Source organism: Euleptes europaea, chromosome 20 (assembly GCF_029931775.1).
Source record: "Euleptes europaea isolate rEulEur1 chromosome 20, rEulEur1.hap1, whole genome shotgun sequence".
NCBI classification, from domain to species: Eukaryota; Metazoa; Chordata; class Lepidosauria; order Squamata; family Sphaerodactylidae; genus Euleptes; species Euleptes europaea.
The window spans coordinates 16,916,916-16,940,868 of NC_079331.1; the positions used below are offsets into that span (position 1 = coordinate 16,916,916).

General features: G+C 43.6%; 1 protein-coding gene across 1 annotated transcript in view; it reads right to left on the reverse strand.

Moving 5' to 3' along the window:
• Positions 1-23,953, reverse strand: part of LRRC28 (leucine rich repeat containing 28) — a 48,297-nt gene that overhangs the window by 19,056 nt on the left and 5,288 nt on the right. The window contains exons 2-4 of the mRNA XM_056865879.1: positions 23,262-23,302; positions 19,509-19,546; positions 17,852-17,989 (exon numbers count right to left, since the gene is read on the reverse strand). Coding sequence (XP_056721857.1) covers positions 17,852-17,989; positions 19,509-19,546; positions 23,262-23,302 — 217 coding nt within the window. The remainder of the gene's footprint in view (positions 1-17,851; positions 17,990-19,508; positions 19,547-23,261; positions 23,303-23,953) is intronic.

Consider the following 23,953-nt stretch of genomic DNA (forward strand, 5'->3'; position numbering starts at 1 on the left):
TTTTAAATATTCTCATTCTGCCAATTTTAACCTGTTACTATATTGTTTTAGATTGTAATGGCCTATGGCCTTATACAATAAACTTGACTTGACTTGAACTAGAAGAAACTCCAGGCGAAGCCCAAGGCAGCATCAAAAACTATTGCCTGAGCATCACAGATTGAGAGAGGGATTGGGGCAGCTAGGGAAAAAGACCATTCTTGGAAAAGAAAGCACTTCTGCAAAAATCGCTCGGGGCCTCCTAAAATATTTTGATGCCGGACGGCAGCATTGTCTTCTCTTTTAAGAGTCCCTTATATGTAGTTCCCGGAGGATTTTGCAAAACCTGCAAAGGATTCTACAGGGATTCTTTTTTTTTTTTTTTTTTTTTATAATTAAAGGGATACAAAAAGGAAAAAAGGGAAGGGTAAACCGTTTGGTATACAAAAAAAATATGACAATTTCAGTTGAGAAATATACTTAGTCGAGTACAGTGACATATAACAAGCCTAAATACTGATCAAATGCGATATAGTTTGTCTAAAAAGTGATTATAAAAATATAAAAATCATTCAAACTTTCTAACTGTTACACATTAAAAATATAGTGTTTGAAAGCCCAGAAATTACTTAACAAATAGCTGGAGCATATTAAATAACACATTGCCTGTTACTCATTTTAGTACTATTCAATATATGTCATTCATTTGATTAACTAGAGGTCATATAAGTGTAAAATGATTCTCACTTTTCATCAAATTGTTCTCTAAGTTCATTATAATTAGGATTCAGCATAAAAGTCATTTTGGCCATAGTGGCGTAGTCTAGCAATTTTTCTTTCCAATCTTCTATTTCAGGTATTTGCATTTGCTTCCAAGTTCTTGCCAGAACCGTTCTGGCTGCCGTTGTGGCATGCTTAAAAACATCATGAAATCTCAAAGGCAAATTTGATGGGACCATACTAAGCAAATAGTATTTAGGGTCTAGTGTTATCTTCGTTTTTGTTATTGTCTGTAGTTCTTGATGGATCTTTTTCCAGAACATTTGTAATTTGGGACATGTCCACCAAACATGAAAGTAGGAACCATCCGTATCTTGACATTTCCAGCAAACGCCTTTCTTTCCAGAGGAAGTCATCTGTGAAATCATGTTTGGAGTCAAGTACCATCTGTAGAATGTTTTATACCAATTTTCTTTCACTTCTTGGCACACGGTATATTTCAATTCGGAAGTACAGAGTTTTTCCCATGATTCCATAGTGATCATTTCACCGAAATTTTGCATCCACTTGATCATATTGGTTTTCACTTGTTCTTCTTCTGTATCATATTTCAAGAGGAGTTTGTAAATTTTTCCTAATAAATGAGTATCATTCTTAGATATCGTCAATTCAAATTCTGTCAATTCTTGAAATGGTCGAGGGTAAAGACAATCTTTTTGTAAATTGGACCTCAGTTGAAGGTAGTCAGCCAGTTTAGCTTTTGAAAATTTTCTTGAAGTTTATTTAAACTTTTAATTTCTCCTGTAGGCTCTATCATATCGTTGTAAGTAAAGTGAACAGCCGTTTTCAGTTTGACGTTGTCATGATAAGCTTCAATTGGAGACATTATAGATGGTGGAGAGGGACTGATTTTTTTATACTTTTCCAAATTTTCAATATCGCCATCTTGATATCACAATCTTCTAATACTTTATCCATTTGGATTGTAGTTGATGGGTCCCACAAAACTCTATGAAATCCTTGCCCAAAGTCTGCTCGTTCTAGAATGACGTGTCTATTTTTGGGATATTTTATCCATTCTGCAATCCAAGTTAGACAGGCAGCATGATAATATAGTTTGAGATTGGGTAATGCTAATCCACCTCTTTTCTTTTCGTCTTGCAAGACTTTGAATCTAATTCTTGGCTTTTTCGCATTCCACACAAAACGATTGATTTGTTTTTGCCAATTTTCTATTATTCTGTCTGGTAAATAAATCGGAAGAAACTGAAATAAAAAGTTTAGTCTTGGAAGTACATTCATCTTTATCACCGATATCCTTCCCAACCAGGAAATATTCATTTTGGACCATGAGCTTAGGTCCCTTTCTATTTCTCCCCAGGTTTTCAAATAGTTTGATCTTAGAAGTGTCTTGTTTTGTGATGATATGCTGACACCCAAATATTTGACTGACTCCTTTGTTATTTGACATCCGGTAATTTCTTTAATATGATTGTCTTCGTTGTTTGTAGTATTAAAAGTCAAAGTTTTTGTCATTGCTTTGTTCAATTTATAGCCGGAGTACTTTGCAAATTCCATGATATGGTAATGAACATATGGAAGAGTTTGTTTTGGGTTTTGACATATTAACACAACATCATCAGCATAGCTTTTAATTTTGTGTTCTTCATTTCCTACTGTGAGACCTTTAATATTTGGATCATTTCTTATATAATTTGCGAGAACCTCCATTGACAAATCAAAAAGAAGTGGAGAAACTGGACATCCTTGTCTGGTGCCTTTAGTGATATTGAATTCTGTTGACAGACAGGGATTCTCTGCTGAATGTGTCATAGTTTTAACTCCTCTAAAGAAGCAGAAGGGTGGTTGTTTGTTTGTTTTAAATTTTCCATTGAAAAGCCATAACAACCTTTGAACGGGACTGGAAACAACCGACCTTGGCTGGCAAATCAGAACAGTTTTTTAAAGATGGGGGAACTGTAATTGATCATAGAATCATAGAGTTGGAAGGGACCACCAGGGTCATCTAGTCCAACCCCCTGCACAATGCAAGAAATTCACAACTACCTCCCCATACACCCCAGTGACCCCTACTCCATGCCCAGAAGATGGCCAAGGTGCCCTCACTCTCATGATCTGCCTAAGGTCATAGAATCAGCATTGCTGACAGATGGCCATCTAGACTTTGCTTAAAAACCTCCAAGGAAGGAGAGCTTAACACCTCCTGAGGAAGCCAGTTCCACTGAGGAACCGCTCTGTTAGAAAATTCTTCCAAGTCAACCTAACAGCAATTCAAAATGCTAAGGATATCCTGTGTGTATGTGTGTAAAGTGCCGCAGAGTTGCAGCCGATTTATGACAGCCCGGTAGGGTTTTCAAGGATAAGGACTAACGAAGGTGTATATGCCCTGACCTGGACGGTCCAAGACCCGCCCAATCTTGCCAGATTTCGGAAGCTAAAGCATACAGTAGTACCTCTTATCAAAATATACTACTAAATACAATTATGGATTGTATCAACTTGTAACTTGAATTTGTTTGACTTATTTATAATTTGAATGTGTTGAATTCTCTTTAAGCATATGTTTATGTTGGAACTTTACCTGGTGAATTTACAACCCGTATTTTGTTTCTCTGGTCTGGAGAACCGGGTTTGATTCCCCACTCCTCCACATGAGCGGCGGAGGATAATCTGGTGAACTGGATTTGTTTCCCCACTCCTACACACGAAGCCAGCTGGTTGACCTTGGGCAAGTTACAGTTCTCTTAGAGCTCTGTCAGCCCCACCTACCTCACAGGGTGTCTGTTGTGGGGAGGGGAAGGGAAGGTGATTATAAGCCAGTTTGAGTCTCCCTTAAGTGGTAGAGAAAGTCGGCATATAAAAACCAACTCTTCTTCTAATTTAAAGAGACTGACTTTAGAAATCCATAATTTTATTTAACAGTATTTTTTTATAAGAGGTACTACACTGTATGCTTTTGCATGTGATATTTTTAGTACCTTCATTCCCACCTTGGATCTACTGTTTAGATCTCGGAAGCTAAGCAGAGTCGGTCCTGGTTAGTAACCGGATGGGAGGCCACCAAAAAAGTACAGCAGGGGTGTCAAACGTAAGGCCCGCGGGCCAGATCCGGCCCCTTAAGAGCTCTTATCCGGCCCTCGAGCCAACTGAGGTGGCCACCCCCCCAGTCCTGATCCGGGCTGGCGAGGCATGGCCCGGCCCAGCCCAACCAAGTGGCATTTATGTAATCTCTGGCCTTCATGACAATTGAGTTCGATGCCCCTGAAGTACAGGGTTGCTACACGGAGGCGGGGAATGGCAAACCACCTGTTGGTCTCTTGTCTTGAAACTCCTATGGGGTCACCACAAGTAAGTGGTGACTTGACGGCCAAAAAAAAATCTATAGCTATATATGTGTTAGAAAAGAGCCAGAGTCCAGTAGCACCTTAAAGACTAACAAAATTTCTGGCAGGGTCGGAGCTTTCATGAGCCACAGCTTATTTCTTCAGTTACAGCTAGAATGTGAGTCTATCTATCCTTAAGCAGAGAAGAAATTTACTCTTCTCTACTTAAGGATCGATGGACTCACATTCTAGATGCATCTGAAGAAGTGAGCTGTGGCTCACGAAAACTCCTACCCTGTCAGAAATGTTGTTAGTCTTTAAGGTGCTGCTGGACTCTTGCTCTTTTCTACTGGTAGTGACAGACTAATACGGCTACCCATCATGAACTATATATGTGTGTGTGTGTGTGTGTAGTTACACATTGTACTGCTATCTGTATATGAAAGGACAGAACAAAAAGATGAATACTAAACAAACATCTGTCACAGGGCACATCTTCCCTGTCTGACCTTCATTTTTAGACACTCATGCCATTCCTAATTAGTTCTCGCTAGCAGATTTTTTTTTAATGTATAGAAGTGAACGTATCTGTTACACGCACACACACAAAAAAGAAGATGAACACAGTACATTGTTTTGATGCTGCAGCCTGGAGCTTTTCGTCTGAATTTTATCGGGGGGAAGAGGGAGAATGATCAAAGCAGCCGTGACAAGTTAACGTTCTTTAAAGTTAAGTATCTCAGCATAACTTCCCTTCTCTGGTCTTTTAGCCGCCGGCTTGCTAGGGCATTGGGAGCGTCTCTTCAAAGGTCAGGAGACACAGAATCCTCCACCCCACCCCAGAATGGCAGCTATCAAAATGAGCAACGTTCGGGTGCGAGGACTTCACTATGTGCTCCGTGTCCTTCTAATAACAACAAACGTCTATGTTTGCCGCTACTTTTAAAAGCTGCTTCACTGACAGAGCGGTTCCTTATGAAGACAGAAATGGTCACGTTTCCCAAGAAATTAACTGCTGGATCCAGAATACAGTTGAAGATAAATGCAGAATACAGAATACACACAGTTAACTTGGACACACGAACCAATACTGGAAGAAGTCAAGAACGTAAGAAGAGCCCTACCGAGGCCCATCAAGTCCAGCAATCTGTTCACACAGGTGCCTCTAGGAAGTAGTCTGAAGTTTCTGAGTACCCTGTAAAGGTTTTCTTAGCCTGGCTGGCTACTGGGTGAGACAGGATGCTGGAATAGATGGACCACTGGTCAGATCCAGCAGGGCTCTCCTGGATCTTATTCATTTTTTTCAAATCCAGTATCCAGTCACTCAATTTTAAATACATTGCCGTTTCCCTAAAAGCAGACCATCTGTAAATTCAAAAGCTGACGACATAGTTCAAACCCTTTCTTGTTGAAAGATCTGGGGTCAGCAACAGAGAACCTCCACGATGAGCAAAGTCCACTGCATTTAAAGTGCGCAAAGTCCACTGCATTAAAAAAACAAAACCATCCGATTTCTTTGCCATATCTTTTCGACCCAAACATACTGAACCACAACATAAATTAAACTTCACGTACTGCATGCAGTGATTTTATAATCTTTTTACATCGCTGGCTCTCGAAAACTTATACCTTGGAAATCTGTCAATATTAAGGGTGTTCCTAGTCTCAAATCTTGCTACACCCACAATATAAACATCCGTTTTTCTCTGATGGCAACAATAAAAAAAGTTAAAGGTAGTCACCCATGGGGTGACATCACATTCCAATGTTTACTAGGCAGACTGTGTTTTTGGGGTGGTTTGCCGTTGCCTTCCCCAGTCATCTATACTTTACCCCCAGCAAGCTGGGTACTCATTTTACTGACCTCGGAAGGATGGAAGGCTGAGTTGACCTTGAGCCGGCTACCTGAAACCAACTTCCGTCGGGATCGAACTCCGGTCGTGAGTAGAGCTTTTGACTGCAGTACTGCAGCTTTACCACTCTGTGCCACGGGGCTCCCAATGGCAACAAGAGGCCAAGATAAATATCGTTGTTGGTGGGCAGAAAGTGCCGTCAAGTCGCATCTGACTTATGGTGTTGATGTAGGGTTTTCAAGGCAAGAGTTATTCAGAAGTGGTTGGCCCTTGCCTGCCTCCGCACGGGCTGAGAGAGTTCGGAGAGAACTGTGACTGGCCCAAGGTCACCAGCAGGCTTCATGTGGACGAGTGGGGAATCGAACCCGGTTCTCCAGATTAGAGCCTGCCACTCTTAACCACTACCCCAAGCTGGCTCTCTACAAATATCGTTAGAGCATCCTTTATCACTAAGATGTTAAAAAAAGTGTTTCGTCCTATTTATTTCAGCACTGTAAGGTAGGTTAAGCTGAGAGCGTGTGACTGGCCCAGGGTCACCCTGTGAGTTTCCATGGCAGAGTGGAGACCTGAACCTGGGTCCCCCAGATTCCAGTCTGCCACAGCGCTGGCTCCTGATCAGATACTATTCTTTGAATAACCACAGGGAATTCTTTGAAAGCAAGCGTTTGTGTTTAAAACGTATCTCTTTTGCAGTTCAGCGTTCCTTTAAACGCTTGCAAAAAAAAAAGGTAACGGCTCCTGTAACTTAATGTTGTCCTCAAATCCCCACAAGTCCATTTACTTAAAAACACCCTGACCCTGGAAGTGTGCCCGACATGCCGAACCTGTTCTGCCGCGCATATTTTTACAGCTGTTGCTAAATTAGGAACCCCGGAGTGGGATGTGTCTGCGTGTGCCGACTGTGAAACAGAAAGGGTCGGCATCGTTGGGTTAGATCTTGTTTGCGAAGCCAGATGCGAGCAGAGATATATTTCATCGTGACTGGCACATGTCGCTGTGCTGAAGCACAGAGCCCGTTTAAGTGTACAGTCAGCGTGGGGTAGTGGTTAAAAGTGTCAGACTAGTAGCCTGGGAAGCCCGGGTTCGAATTCCCACTTGTGCCATGGAAGCTCGATGGGTGACCTTGGGGCAGTCACACTCTTTCAGCCTAAACTACTTCGAATCATAGAGTGGAAGGCACCAAGGTCATCTAGTCTAGCTCCCTGCACAATGCAGGAAATTCACATCTACCTCCTCCCACACCCCCAGTAACCCCTACTCCTTGCCCAGAAGATGGTCAAGATGCCCTCCCTCTCATTAACTGCCTAAGGTCATAGAATCAGCATTGCTGACAGATGGCCATCTAGCCTCTGCTTTAAAACCTCCAGGGAAGGAGTGCTTGCCACCTCCCGAGGAAGCCTGTTCCACCAGCCTCTTACTGTTAGAAAATTCTTCCTAATGTTCAGATGGAAACTCTTTTAATTTAATTTCAACTCATTGGTTCCATGTTTCGATGGAAACTCTTTTGATTTAATTTCAACCCAATTTCAATTTCTGGTCCGATCTTCTGGGGCAACCGAAACAACTCAGCACCATCCTCTATATGACAGCCCTTCAAGAATTTGAAGATGGTTATCATATCACCTATGGACGAGGGGAGAATGATGTATGCCACCTTGGGTCCCCGCTGGGGAGAAAGGCAGGGTACAAATGAATTAAATAACTATATAACAAATACACCAGCACACTTTTTATTGCTGTCAAGTCACAGTTGACTTATGGTGACCCCGTAGGGTTTTCGAGGCATTGGGAGGTGGTTTGCCATTGCCTGCCTCTGCGTCATGCCCCTGGTATTCCTTGGAGGTCTCCCATCCAAATACTTTCCAGGGTCAAGGCTGAGTAGGTGTGACTGGCCTAAGGTCACCCAGGAAGTTTCCATGGAAAAGTGGGGATTTGAACCTGGGTTTCCCAGATCCTAGCCCTACACTTTAACCACTACATCACGCTGGCTCTCACCTAATACACCAACAGAACAACAAAATTAAAGGCTATAACCTAGATCCACGCCCGCCAAAAAACACTGCTGGAACAACAACGTATTTGCATTAGAAATAACTACATCCTTTCATGCCAGAACTGGAATATAACTGCAATTATTGTCATCTTTTAAAGGCAATGGGAAATTTATCAGCTTAGCCAAGAAAAAAAAGGGAAAGAATTTTAAGCTCCGCTCCTACATAACGGAGTTGCTGCAACACCCAATATTTATTGCTGGACCGAGCTAGTAAGTAGGGCATTGAGGAATTTTTTTTACTTGGGGGGGGAGGAGAACCTGGGAAGCATTTCAGAAGGCAGTGCGTCTGCATGAATACTAAACACATATGTTGTATTTCTTGGCAGTCAAAAAGGAAGGTCTGGGGGAAGGAAAGGGGGGGGGGAATAAAGAATGTAACTTTTCATTCCCAGTGCATTCGTGCACCCCAATTAGCAAAGCAAATTGCTAAGCAAAAACAGACTTGGCGGTAATCAATTATCATTCCTAGGTTATTTTATAAATGCTCGCAGTGATGAAAAAATTCACAGTGCGATTTATAGGCTCAACAGTAGCAGGAGAGATGAACTTATGTGATCCTTAGCCACAAGATTCTATATTTAGAAGCGAAGTCCTCCGACTCTCAGGTCTGTAAATTATGCTGTTCTGAAAATTAAGCTCCATCTACTTATCCAGTTGGCCAAACGAGTAAAGTACTTTTCAAATGAAAAAAAGAAGGAAAAAAAGAAGGGTATTTCATTCAGTTTTGCCGTCACGCTCATCGCACAGGCTTCCAACGGAAGATATTAAAGACAATTTAGTCCATTTCAGAGAACGGCAAGGCTAAAACGTGATATGCCACACACAAATTAAGGAAAACCCCTCGCTGAATCGCCTGAGCATGCATACCGCACCTTTTAATTATAAAAATGAGGTCTGATCTTTCAGTGGATACTCACAATTGCATAAATGGGCTTCCTTTCGCTAGAGTTAACAGCCATTGGCTATTCATCTACCATTTCATACTTTTAAAAAAGGGGAAAGGAAATTAAATTTTTCCTTGACACTATAAAGGGAAAAGTTGCCACACCTCTCACGCAATTGACCGATCTACTCGAAAGTAGATAATGCAGTATCCGCTTCTCAGAAAGTGTCTTTAGCTGTTTTATCCAGGGAGTGATATGTTTATTTCGTGCAGTATTATTTTGTGGACATGCTAAAACAATGTGGGCTAGGGAGTCGACTTGATCCAGACAAAATGGGCATTTTCGTTCTTCTGCAATAATTCTATTGTATCGCCCTTGTGTCTTGTGAATTTATAAATTTCTAACCAGTAGAAATAGTCTGGCAAACAGAAAGAATAGGCTTCCAATAATTTTTGCACTTCTCTCTTACCATCTACATATTTTGATGGCCGAGTTCACAATTGCAATTTGTCCAACATATCTGTATTTAAGGAGTATCAAACCGCTTACAATCACCTTCCCTTCACCACAACAGACACCCTGTGAGGTTGGCAGAGCTGAGAGAGCTCTAAGAGAGCTGTGACTAGCCCAAGGTCACCCAGCTGGCTTCATGCGTAGGTGTGGGGAAACAAATCCAGTTCACCAGGTAAGCCTCCAACGCTCATGTGGAAGAGTGGGGAATCAAACCCGGTTCTCTAGATCAGAGTCCACCACTCCAAACCACTGCTCTTAACCACTACACCACGCTGGCTCTCTTATAAAGACTTCGAGGACACAATCCTGGTCAGCTCCCGGTTACCGCATTTAGCTGCAGCCCATCAGGGCTGTGGTGAGAACAGACATTCATTCTGAGGCAGCCTAGCCGAAGCCTAGAGTTTTAGAACCTGGAAAACGATCCTGTTTTCTTAAACCCCTGGTAATGCAAATGGCGTTTGGAAAGGCAGCTTTACCACAGGGTGGGTTGGGAACGCAGGCCTTTGCCAACGCCGCTTAATTAATTCGCTTTACATCAAAAGCTGGCAAAACATGAAGCTTTTTGCATCCGGCAAATCTATAATTAACTGTGAAATGTTTGCTGAGTAAACACTACTACCCCCATTTTTAATTAAATTGTACAGCGCGGTGCCTACGACTTGCAAAGAAAAAGATCAAGAACCTCCAAATCTTGTCAGACATTACAAAAATTAACAGCAACTTTATTGTGCTTACTGACATACACGCACTTTTAAAAACCTCGTTGCCAGAGCATTTTTTTTTTTAAAAAACTTAGATAAAAGAACTTTGAAAGTTCCTTCGCTTGTAACGAAGATGAAATCTTGACAAGGAGTTTTGGGCTCCAGCACAAAGCACAAAAGTCATCATCCCCACAGAGCTATGCCTGAAGACGTCGTCGACGCAATGTAATCCCGTAGAGTACACAGATTAAAAAATGTGAGCTGGAACGAAATGATCCTTATGCAAACATAGTAAATACCATCTGTGAAAGAAAAGACTTTAATACATGGGACTGAAAGCCAGTAGGGAGACACTCGAATACAATAAGTCACCGTGCATGCTCTTGGCACGTCGTTGGGTGCCGTCAGAAATAATCCCGGAAAAACAGAAGTGTTTTCAGACTCCTGGAAGGCAACCTTAACCAAAGGCCAGCTGATGTAATCGACTAGCGTCTCTGGCTCAGCCCATCGGAGCAAACTGGTCTAGGTGTGTCCACGACGGTTGCCGAAAGACAGCTAAGCCAGATGCAAAACATCTGCATGCGGCGGTTGCATTACTGCCCCATCCGCTTCACAGCGTGAGTCATGCAGCTCAGCAGAACGCTCGAATCAAGCTTCGCAAATTGAAAAGGGGAGGAAAGAAACATTCTACCCAGCAGTTGTGGGCTGCCTCTTTGGACAACTGGAGCTTCAAAACACTGACATTAAAAACAAAGAAAACAAGTCTCTACCATAAGTCCCATTTATTTATTAAAATATGTATCCCCCCCTGCTTTCCTCTTTGCTACGTGGCCGATTAAGAACATGTTGTGAACTGGTGAACTCTTAAAACAGACACATGAACACATAAAGCTGCCTTATACTCTATCAGACCCTTGGTCCAGCAAAGCCAGTATTGTCTACTCTGACAGGCGGCTCTCCAGGGCCTGAGGCAGGGGTCTTTCACATCACCTACCTGCCTGGTCCCTTTAGCTGGAGATGCTGGACATTGAACCTGGGACCTTCTGCATGCCAAGCAGATGCTCTGCCACTGAGCCACAGCCCCTCCGTTCTTTATTTTTAATAGCACTGTATTTCCAAAGATTCAGAACTCAGTTTAATGGAGTTTTGAATTGGCATATCACATGGTTCCAAGGACCTTTTTCTAAAAACAACGTGAGGGTGGAAAGCACCATCAAGTTGCATCCAAGTGTGCGAGGAAAGAGACGTTCAGAGGCAGTTTACCATTGCCTGCCTCTGCGTAATGACCCTGGAATTCCTTGATGGTCTCCCATCCAAGTACTAACCAAGGTTGACCCTGCTTAGCTCTTGAGATCTGACATGATCGGGCTAGCCTGGGCCGTCCAGCTCAAGGCAAAAGATGAACAAAAGTGATTTGTCATTGCCTGCCTCTGTGCCGTGAGCCTGGACTTCCTTGGTAGTCTCCCATCCAAGCACTAACCAGGGTTGACCCTGCTTAGCTCCCGAGATCTGTCTAGACTGGCCCATCCAGGTCAGGGCAAAAATAATGTGCAAATTCATAAATCGCACGAAAAGATGCAATCAGACAAAGGGTTAAGTTGACCAAACAGCTGCCTCTTATGCAACCGTTTACTGCAGTCGCATATCATGCTATCAGGCTCAACGATTATACTTTCAAAAAGCCATAATATACCTTTGCAGAAGAAGAAGAAGAGGTGGTTTTTTATACCCTGCTTTACCTTTTAAGGACTCTCAAAGTGGCTTAAAATCACCTTCCCTTCCCCTCCCCACAACAGACACCTTGTGCGGTAGGTGGGGCTGAGAGAGTTCGGAGAGAACTGTGACTTGCCCAATGTCACCCAGTGGGCTTCATGTGGAGGACTGGGGAATGAAACCCAGTTCACCAGATTAGAGTCTGCCGCTCATGTGGAGGAGTGGGGAAACTAGCCTAGTTCACCAGATTAGAGTTCATCGCTTTTAACCGCTACACCATGCTGGCTTTCAAAGCTGCAGCAGTGCTCAGAAGTTGGGAGATGATACAACACAGTTTGTGGTTACATGCTAGAATCCAAAATCCTCAACAGAATACGCAGAAAATTAGCCAAATCGTTGTTTTCTGTTGCCTTTCTGTTGGTATTTGTAGCAAGACCCTAGAAGCTAACATGACTAAACTGAGGCTATTGTACTTTGGTCACATCATGAGAAGACGAGAGTCACTGGAAAAGACAGTCATGCTAGGAAAAGTTGAAGGCAGCAGGAAAAGAGGAACACCCAACAAGAGATGGATTGACTCTATAAAGGAAGCCACGGCCCTCAGTTTGCAAGACCTGAGCAAAGCTGTTAAGGATAGGACAGGGGTCAGCAAACTGTGGCTCGAGAGCCACATGCGGCTCTTTGGCCCCTTGAGTGCGGCTCTCCGAACTTGGTTTGGAGCCCCTGCTCTCGCGCCTGCTCGCGCCGGCAGCCGGGCTGCAGAGCCGGCGCGCCTGAGAGGGAGAGAGTGAGCGCGAGAGAGCAGGCGAGCGGGCACGCTGTCTCCCCCCCCCCCGCCGTGGAGAATGGCCGGGTCCCCCTTTCCCTCAATGGTTGGGAGGCTAAAGCCTCCCCTCCCACCGCACGATTGCTGGGCGGGCGGCTGGGCGGTTCCTGGCCCGGGCCCGCCTGCCTATCAGCTGTTGGGCGGGGCAGGCTTCCTTTGGCAGCGCGTCCCCGGCAGCGGCGCTGGGCCACGGCGCCCCATCGTCTGTGGCACCGACTCAGTTCCCCTATCTTCTGGGCCTGCGGGTCCCTGTAAGCCGGGAAGAGGCACACTTTGGAGCCAGCACAGGGGCTTGTTTGGTAGGTGGAGGGTGGCGGGAAAGCCCCAGGGCAAGGGGTGGGGCCCCCGACCCGGGACACAGGTAATGCTACAACTCGGGGTCGTCTGCTGAAGATGGAGGGTGGGAGATTCAAAACTGATAAAAGGAAGTATTTCTTCACACAAAGCGTGGTTAAATGGTGGGACTCCCTGCCCAAGGAGGTGGTGATGGCTGCCAACCTGGAGGGCTTTAAGAGGGGAGTGGACCTGTTCATGGAGGAGAGGGCTATCCATGGCTACTAATCAAAATGGATACTAGTCATGATGCATGCCTATTCTCTCCAGGATCAGAGGAGCAGGCCTATTATATCAGGTGCTATGGAACGCAGGCAGGACAATGATGCTGCACTGGTCTTGCTGGTGGGCTTTCTGGAGGCACCTGGTTGGCCACTGTGGGAACAGACTGCTGGACTGGAAGGGCCTTGGTCTGATCCAGCACGGCCTTTCTTATGTTCTCCTGTGTTTACTGCGTCTGTGAATCTAGAAGTTTGCTCACATTGTTCACATTAAGTGTTTGTCAGTCATTGTCATGATTTAATTTTATGGATACCTTACTTACTTTTTCCCCTCCTCAGAGGCCATGTCTACCCACTGGCTTTCTTAGCGGTAGACCTGGACACCGAGGAGGGGAAAAAGTCCCCCTTCAGAGGCCAGGTCCACCCATTGGCTTCTATGGGCCTCCGGAGGCCAGGTCTACTGCCAAGAAAGCCAATGGGTAGACCTGGCCTCCCAATGGGACTCGGCCGGAGGCCAGGTCTACCAATAGGCTTTTATGGCGGTAGACCAGGCCTACAGACGAGGACTCCGGATGGGGAGGGGGAAATGGCAGGGACTTACAATTTAATTTTTATCAATAAATAAGATCATTATTAAGTATGATATCAAGTTTTATTCAGTGTACCTATAGTTTAAGTAAGACTTAAAACTTTAATTAAAGTTTATTGTTAATAAACAGTGTACCTACCTATATAGTTTAAGTTTAAGAAATTTGGCTCTCAAAAGAAATCTCAATCGTTGTACTGTTGATATTTGGCTCTTTTGACTAATGAGTTTGCCGACCCCTGGGATAGGATGTTTTGGAGGACACTAACTCGTAGGGTCACCATGAATCATAAGCGACTTGATGGCTCTTAACACACACATTTGTACCAATCTACCCAGAGTGCTACAATTGTAGAGCACTAAAACATTTTTGCCCTCTACAGCCTAGCATCACTAGAGATGGCCTGGAAGAGCTCCCTCACGGTTAATAGTTGATAATTTTCAGGGTGATTTGAAGGAAACAGTATAATTACTGGGTCTACAGAAATGTGCCCTGACCTGGATAGCCCCAGGGTAGCCTGACCTCGTCAGATCTCAGAAGTCAAGCAGGGTCGGCCCTAGCTAGCATTTGGATGGGAGTCCTCCAAGGAATACCGGGGGCAGGCACTGGAAACCCACCCCTGAAAGTCTTTTGAAATGTAATGGGGGGTGGGAGCTGTATAATAATTTCCAGAGAGCATATTTCCCCCTCTCTTCCATTCCCAGATATTTATTTGGTGTGTTCTAGTTTTAGTTTAATTACAGAAGGAGGAAGAGGAGAAGGAGAGTTGGTTTTTATATGCCGACTTTCTCTACCACTTAAGGAAGAATCAAACCGGCTTACAATCCCCTTCCCTTCCCCACAACAGACACCCTGTGAGGTAGGTGGGGCTGAGAGAGTGTGACTAGCCCAAGGTCACCCAGCTGGCTACATGTGTAGGAGTGGGGACACAAATCCAGTTCACCAGATTAGCCTCCACCACTCATGTGGAGTGGGGAATTGAACCCGGTGCTCCAGATTCAGAGTTCACTGAGTACTGAACTTTTAATGGTCTAGAATTTTCTAAAGATTTAGTTTGCAGGACGTATGCGATTCACATAACTCTGTAAAGACGGGTAAAAAGGAATCCGTGCCGACTGAAAGGCAGGGGCTGGAATTAAGCCAGGATTCCCCGTGCCAAATCCTATGATCTAATCACTGGCTGACAATGTCTTGATATTTATCAAAGGGAAGATTTATATTGCAAGGATGCCGACAAGCAGTAGGCGTTTGCTAAACAAAGACACAGTCCGACTCCTGAACAGTGCAACGTCTCTTTAGCAGCCTTTGAATGAAAACTTCTTTGATTATAATTTGGGGTGCTCAGTGAGAGTGGAAATGCGAAGCAGCCACTGAAGCTTAACTAATGCTGATTTTTATTTAAACTCAACATTTGTTGATTTCAAAATCAGATCCCCTTAAAGGCAGCTGGGGGGGGGGGAACCATTCTCTGATCCTGAAGTTTATTTCAAGGGCAAGCGGCAGGAGGAGGAAGCAGAAGAAGAAGAGTTGGTTTTTATATGCCGACTTTCTCTACCACTTAAGGAAGAATCAAACCCGCTTACAATCACCTTCACTTCCCCTTCCCACATCAGACACCCTGTGAGGTAGGTGGGGCTGAGAGAGCTCTAAGAGAGCTGTGACTAGCCCAGGGTCACCCAACAGACTGCATGTGGAGGAGTGGGGACTCAAACCCGGTTCTCCAGATCAGAGTCCACCGCTCCAAACCATTGCTTTTAACCACTGCACCACGCTGGCCAAGACTGAGATTCTACTGGTGCATAAAACTGCCAATGAGGGGTTAAGTTATGTGTGGAAAGTGCAGTCCAGCTGCAGTCAACTTAAGGCCACTCCGTAAGGGTTCTCAAGGCAAGAGATGAACAGGGGTGGTTGGCCATTGGCTGCCTCGTGGACTTCCTTGGTGGTCTCCCATCCAAGTACTATCCAGGGCCCACCCTGCTTAACTTCCCAGATCTGATGAGATCGGGCTAGACTGGGCCATCCCAGTCTTTTCCAACCTTTAGAAGTCCATTCCTAAATCCATATTGGGCACTGCTTAAGATGTCTGAGAAACGGATACTGAGTTATCTGCTATCAAGTAGATCAGTGAATTGCGTGAGAGATGTGGCAACTTTTCTCTTCATAGCTTCAAGTAAAAATTAATCTTCATTCCCCCCCCCTTTTTAAACCTGAAATGGCAGATGAATAGCCAATGGCGGTTAAATCTACGGAAAGGAGCAGTGAGAAGTCATTTTGTGTTTCCTGATGCCGTCAGAAACAGCAGTGTAGGATTTGCAGTCATGAAAAGAAGAAACTGGTTCAAAACATGGCAGCAACCTTTATTTATTTATTTATTTATTTATTTATTTGCCCCGTTCTTTCCTGACAAATGCCAGTCTCAGGGCAGCGGATGATGATGGAGAACACCAAGTGCAAAAATGTTAAAACGCTCAATGAAACAGACCAGAGACCATTTTTCAGCAGGTTATCACAGGCTGGGAAAGATTAATATACATTGTGCAAAAGGCAATATTGACAAAGGTGGTGGGGTGGAAGGAAATAAAAGTGTTTGTTAAAGCACCTTGGACACTCCGCCTGCTCCAGCATTCCACACACTGGCAAAACCTTTTCCTAGACTGTCTAATGGTTAACAAATTGTGATATTTTTAGCTGTTAAGAAATCATACCTAAACACACAAGAGGAAGGGGTGTTAATGCCCCATGTTTCATATAAAAGGAGGAAGAAATACACGATGCTTCCATGAACAGTAAAGGCCATTTCCTGAGCAAATTTTAGCAGACTTGCAGTCAATCATTCTGCAATATAAACGCTCCTTTTTCCAAAGTAACTTTTTCTGGAATCTGCTAAAAGCACGAGTTAAGTTCTATACAAAATGCAAGCTTCCCTTTGAACAAACCTTGCTTTCATAGTGCAGAAGCACAAGGCAAATTATTTTAAGAGGAACAAAAAAAAATTGTTTTAATCGGAAGCGGCAATTCTTTAATCAGCTTTCTATCACACGTATTACCCGATCTACGCAGTTTGCGCAATTTTATACATTTTGCGATCTGCTTTCTACACTGTTTAAAGCATATCTCGTCTTGCGCAGTTCGTATTGGTTTCTAACTCTGCAACCCTAATCCTAATTGTTTACTGGGTTTCTCATGGCGGCTGCTAGCGCTATTTTTTATATTTTGTAATGCGACTTGGGGCTTGGCAAGAAAGGCGAACTACAAATAAATGAACAATTTTATAATTACAAACTGCCATCACGCTTTGCCTCTTCTGTTATAATTTAAAGGTTACCAAAAGCAACCAGGTCAGCGTCTGGACTCAATTCGGAGGAGCGACGTGCATTCTCAGCAATGATTGGGAAAAACTTTTCCCCCCTTCAATAACCTTCATAAGTTTTTTTGGGTAAGGCATTTAAAAAAGATTAACAGCTATATTCATGCTGTAGTTTAGAAAGCGACAAAGGAAATCTATTCAGTAACAAGTCTTTCAGCAACAACACCGAGTAACCTTTAGCTAATATTTTCTAACAGCTGACCTGGGGGAGGGGCTGTGGCTCAGTGGCAAAGCATCTACTTGACATGCAGAAGGTCCCAGGTTCAATCCCCGGCATCTCCAGTTAAAGGGACCAGGCAAGTAGAAGAAGAGCTGGTTTTTATATGCTGACTTTCTCTACCACTTAAAAAAGAATCAAACCAGCTTACAATCACCTTCCCTCCCCACAACAGACACCCTGTGAGGTAGGTGGGGATGAGAGTGTGTGACTAGTCCAAGGTCACCCAGCTGGCTTCATGTGGAGGAGTGGGGAATCAAACCAGGTTCACCAGATCAGACTCCACCACTCCAAACCACCGCTTTTAACCACTACACCACACTGGCTCTCCAGTAGGTGACGTGAAAGACCCCTGCCTGAGACCCTGGAGAGCCGCTGCCGGTCTGAGTAGACAATACTGACTCTGATGGGCCAAGGGTCTGATTCAGCATAAGGCAGCTTCATGTGTTCAACTGAAAGTTGTAAATCGTACAGCACACCATGAACAGAACCACCATTGTACAAAAGTTGCGTGCTGGAAAGCTTCTCGGCCTTCCTTACCTGCTGGCAAGTATTTCAGTTGGTTGTTAGCCAGTCGGAGATGGCGCAAGGACCTCAGGCGGCCGATCTCAGGGCATACAATTTTGAGGGCGTTGTCGCTCAAGTCCAAGAACTGCAGTTTAACCAGAGAGCCGATTGCTTCAAAAGAAAAGCAGAGTAAATACAACCCAAGGCAGAGTCTTAAACTTGCACAATATTCCATTCCTGCGCATTGAAAGAAATGGAAGGGGATCAAAAACCACAAGTGTCCCAATTAAACATGCTAGGGGTTTGGTAAGGATTTTGGCAGATCACCCACAACATAAGGTGAGACTGTTCTCCCATCATAACGTCCGTTGCTAGGGGGCAGAGGTTCAGTGGTAGAGCCTCTGTTTGGCATGCAGAAGGTCCCGGGTTCAATCCCCGGCATTTCCAGTTAAAGGGACTAGGCAAGTAGGTGATGTGAAAGACCCCTGCCTGAGACCCTGGAGAGCTGCTGCTGCTCTGAGTAGACAATACTGACTTTGATGGACCAGGGGTCTGATTCAGTATAAAGCAGCTTCATGTGATCATGTGAGTTCCTTTCTTGGGGAGGGGCTGTGGATGAGTGGTAGAGCATCTGCTTAGCATGCAGAAGGTCCCAGGTTTAATCCCCGGCCTCTCCAGTTAAAGGGACCAGGAAGTAGGTGATGTGAAAGACCTCAGCCTGAGATCCTGGAGAGCCGCTGCCGATCTGCGTAGACAATACTGACTTTGATGGACCGATGGTCTGATTCATTATCAGGCAGCTTCATGTGACCATGTAAGTTACTTTCTTGGGGAGGGGCTGTGGCCGAGTGGTAGAACATCTGCTTGGCATGCAGAAGGTCTCAGATTTAAACCCCGGCCTCTCCAGTTAAAGGGACCAGGCAAGTAGGTGATGTGAAAGACCTCAGCCTGAGACCCTGGAGAGCCGCTGCGGGTCTGAGTAGACAATACTGACTTGGATGGACCAAGGGCCTGATTCAGTATCAGGCAGCTTCATGTGTTCACATGCTATTACTTTCCCATAGTTTTGCCTACACTCAAATCCACTAGTCCCACATCATCCTGATTGAAAAGGGGGGGCACATTTATTAACAGAATTTATACTCCATCTTTCTGCCCAATCAGGGCCACCAAGGGAGCTAACAATTAAAAGCAGAACATTATAAAAGAACTATAAAACCAAAGATACTATATATATAAAGCACAAACCCAGCAATTAAAAAGGGTGGGAAGGAACGATTATTGAGAAAATGGCAGACCAAAAAAAAAACACCTTCACTCGCTGGTGGAAGACAATGATCACGGGGGATAGATGATTCTCCCCAGGAAAGGAGTTTCAGAATTTTGGTATCTGATTCAGTATAAGGCAGCTTCATGTGTACATGTGTACTCGATAAATGATTAATAAAAATCATCCAAGCCAAACGGTAAGCGTGGTGCTAACTGCTTCAACTCAGGCTTGTCTTACTGATAAACCCCACTCTGCTTTCCAAATAGAAGCAAAGTATGCAGTGTTTAGGTGTTTCAGAGCTCAGATACTTGGTGATGTAAAGTCTGCAGTTGACTTCATAGGAACTCAACCTTAATAGCATTCGTATTCTAAAGTTAACTGTAGTTTCCTTCATTATTTGAATGTAGTAAGACATCATACCTTCAGGTATGACAACAATGTTGTTTGAATGGAGATACCTGAAAAAGAGACAAGAGAACATACCACATGTTATTTTCAAGGACTGGCTAATAAAAAATATACAGCTGCCAAATTTCCACTTTGTAGTATAAGTAAGGTTTTTTGGGGGGTATAGCAGAGAGGACTTCACAAGTAATACTAACACAAGAAAACCATGACTAACATTGCCATGAGTTTTTGATCACTCTGCTCTAAATAAGTGACAAATCTCATACATCCAAGCTTTTTCTGGATTCCTACTTCCACTGTATAGATGGGATTTATAATTTCACATTTGTTAACAGGATACTCCGTACACAAGCAAGAAGTACAGCCACACCTCATTTTATTGAAGAAGAACAGTTGGTTTTTATATGCCGACTTTCTCTACCACTTAAAGCAGAATCAAACCAGCTTACAATCACCTTCCCTTCCCCACAACAGACACCCTGTGAGGTAGGTGAGGCTGAGAGAGCTCTAAGAGAGCTGTGACTAGCCCAAGGTCACCCAGCTGACTTCATGTGGAGGAGTGGGGAAACAAAACCAGTTCACCAGATTATCATCCGCAGCTCATGTGGAGGAGTGGGGAATCAAACCCAGTTCTCCAGATCAGACCTCACCATTCCAAACCACTGCTCTTAACCACTACACCATGCTGGCTTCATTTTATTGCGTTTGCAGATACTGCGTTTTCGTGCAAGTCTGTCAGCGCCATTTTTCCAACAGCACATGCTCACTTTGTATCTCTGTGTCACATTTTGATAATTCTCACAATATTTCAAACTTTGTTATTATTACAGTACATTTTTTAGACATACTGCTATTGCACACTTAATAGACTACAGTATAGTGTAAACATAACTTTTATATGCACTGGGAAATTTTAAAAATTGCAGTATTCGCTTTATTGCAATATTTGCTTTATTGCGGTGGTCTGGAACCGATCCCATAATATCTCCGAGGTATGCTCATATACGGTTTTATACATTTAATTTGGAAAAGGTGCAACCTGTCCATCACCCCGTTCATACAACCTTGGGTGGGGGGAGTCAACTCATGGCAGGGACCAGCACAGAATCTGTTTTTCTGATTAGCTTAACCGCATGCCCCTCCGGCACTCAAATCTAACATGCAGTAGACAATGCTGAAGTTGGTTTCTTATTGCCCAATCCAACCACAAATGTTGATGGTATTTATCTTGGGAAAAGTTCCTGAGGGTAGCCTTATAAGTTTCTTATCCAAGGACTCATATCTTAATCTCTAGTTGTTGTTGTTTTTGTTTTTTTCTTATAAATTTTTATTGCTTTTATAATTAAACACAAAGTTAAACAAAAAAAGAAAAATACAAAATAAAACATATAACATACAAAACATATATAGAGCACTATTACATCTATTACTAATACACTGTTTACTATCTTTTAAAAAGTATATAGTGCCCGAACCTCTACCACCCACCTCAGTGCCCTCCACCTTTGGACTTACGGAGAGGTGTTATGACAGTATATAAAAACTTATTTTTATAATCATTGTTTTAAAAAAAACACATAAATCTATAATTCATTAACTATACCTTTAAAATCCGTTTTTGCCCATTTATCCCAATATGCGGCGGCCTTTGACCATATTTGTTTAAATTCATCCATATCTTTACCATGTAAAAAGTCTGTAATTTTGGCCATCCGCATATACATCCAAAGCTTTTCTCTCCACTCTTTGATTGAAAGTTTATCTAAATTCAGGATTACAATCTTAATCTCTAGTTTGGGTATGTAGATGCTTTTTGGTTTGGGTACGTAGACATGGGGAGGGAACGTGGCTCAGTGGTAGAGCGTCTGCTTGGCATGCAGAAGGCCCCAGGTTCAATCCCTGGCATCTCCATTTAAAGGGACCAGGCAAGTAGGTGATGTGAAAGACCTCTGCCTGGGACCCTGGAGAGCCGCTGCCGGTCTGAGTAGACAATTCTGACTTTGATGGACCAAGGTTCTGAGTCAGTATAAGGCAGCTAAAGTTCAGAGGATAGGATTGGAAAATACCCTTTTGTCAGCTATGTGTTTTTCTACAGCCTGCTCTCTGGTGAAAAAAAGATTGCTCCAGTGGGACCTAAACAGCACTGCTCTCCATGCTTACATATTCAAATTCTCATTGTCCGTATATTGATTTCTTAACCATCAATTTACAGAAGAGCTTCCTTTTTAAGCAAGATTCAATGTATTACCACAGCTGTTTTGAGTGGGCGCTCTTTTAAAAAGCCCTACTCTGAGTGTCTATGTGGAACTGGTTCTATCGAAACCAGGGAGCATGCCTTAGAAGATATAAGCAATTAAGAACACAGCTGGGCAGTCCATTAATTCCTGATACAGACATACCTGTAGCTAATCAGCTACAATTGCTGCTGGGTGGTTGTGATCCAGCTATCACAGTTCCAGCAGTGAAATTTATCTTGGGTATACGAGAAGAATTTAAAGAACATATCTACAATTAAATAAATTATAAAAATAAAATAATTTTTAAAATTCTGCCTAGCAGTTCAGTGTGGTTAGTTCACTGTGGCTAGGAGCTGTACCATTAAAGGAAGGAAGGAAAGGTATTTATTGTGAGCTGCTGAACTGTTCAATCACCGGACCACCCAAACTCTCACATCCCTGGAATTGGGAGAAAGGACTCTGCAAGCGGCCACAGATCGGCTCCCGGTCCAAAGCCTAAATTCTGCACATAAAGCTACCAAGTGGGGGTGCCCCCTGGAATTTTATAAGTTTGTGCTTACGGTTGGACTGGGGGAATAAAGGAAGCAGGAAAGGCAAATGAGGAAGTGGAACCAGTACCAATCTCTTGGAAAGCTGGCCAGAAAGGTTTGTGATGCACTTATTCACAAAAAAAGGGGGTTTCACATAAACCAGGGGGCTGCCTGAAAAATATTTCACACTGGAAAAACTGACACAATGAGCTCCCGAAACCTCATTAACTAACATAACTTGTACATACCCCAAACAGATGGGGGACGGGATCTATTGATCTATCACAGTGGTGGTTTGTATTTGGAAAGAGGAACTTCTCAAATGCTTGAGAACCCCACTTTCTATGTTCAGAAAACTCTTAGGTGAATATTTATTAATGTATCATTTTTAAAAAAACTTTAAATAAAAGGGCAGAGACCTACGTAGCATTCCACAAAAAGGTTCATCCACTATTAAGACGCATACAGACAACAAGACTGGACAAGTTAATGCCAGGCTCCAAACAGTTATTTCAAACATGCCCAAAGATCTGGGTGTGTTTAGTGGGGTGTTGTTTTATTTTTAAGTGTTTCCTTTGATCAGCAGACCCCTCATCCCACCCACCATCTCACAATCTGATGTTGAAAATCCCCTCCACAATCAAGTTTCAAAAGCAGTGCCACGTGGAATATAGGCTTGCCGTTTGAGAAACACAAACAAAAAGGCCCCTTGGGCACAGAGAATTAGTGGTTCCTCGGCTCTCTCAAGCTTCTATTTCTTACTTTAAGGGCTGATAAAAGCAAGGACCCTCAGGACAGAGCATACGTATTGCAGAATCATACAGAGCTAACAACAGGGAAGGCTGTTTCTCTGTAAATAATGCAACCAGCTCTTCTGCAACAAGAAGGAAAACAGATATTCATCTACATGTTTCACCATCTTATTTGAGGGGGGAGATATTTCATGATCAAATAAAACGTTCTCTACTGTAAACAAAAACAAAATATTGCACACTCACAGTTCCACAAGATTTGGAAGCTTCTGGGCAAGATTTTCTGGCTGAAAAAGGAAAAGTTGTGAAATTTAATTTCGTTTTCAAAAGGCAAAAGCACCCATGGCGAATCACAAAGAGGTTTTCTAGGTTCCCAATGGCACACTCAACCTTGGGTTCCAAATGAGACCCATGGCCAGAACTTCATCTGGCATTCGTAATATTGCCTGGCCTACAGCCCGGAGGACAAATCGCAGAGGACAAAAGGGGAAAGGCACAATAATGACAGTTTACTAAGAAAGCCTAAAGATACTAAAACCATACAGAAGAACCAAATGGGAGCAAAGAGCTCTGGCAAAACTCTGGATGTGATCCACGCTAATAAACCAAGGTGTCCAAACATTAACTGGTATGACGCCACACAAAATAAAACCGTGCAGGATAACTGACTTCTCCAAATTCAGCACAGGTTGATAATGCTGTGACAGACATGAAGAAAAGTTGCTTTTTATATGATGACTTTCTCTACCAATTAAGGGAGACTCAAACCGGCTTACAATCACCTTCCCTTCCCCTCCCCACAACAGACACCCTGTGAGGCTGAGAGAGCGTGACTCGCCCAACGTCCCCCAGCTGGCTCCGTGTGTAGGAGTGGGGAAACAAATCCAGTTCACCAGATTAGCCTCCATTGCTCATATGGAGGAGTGGGGAATCAAACC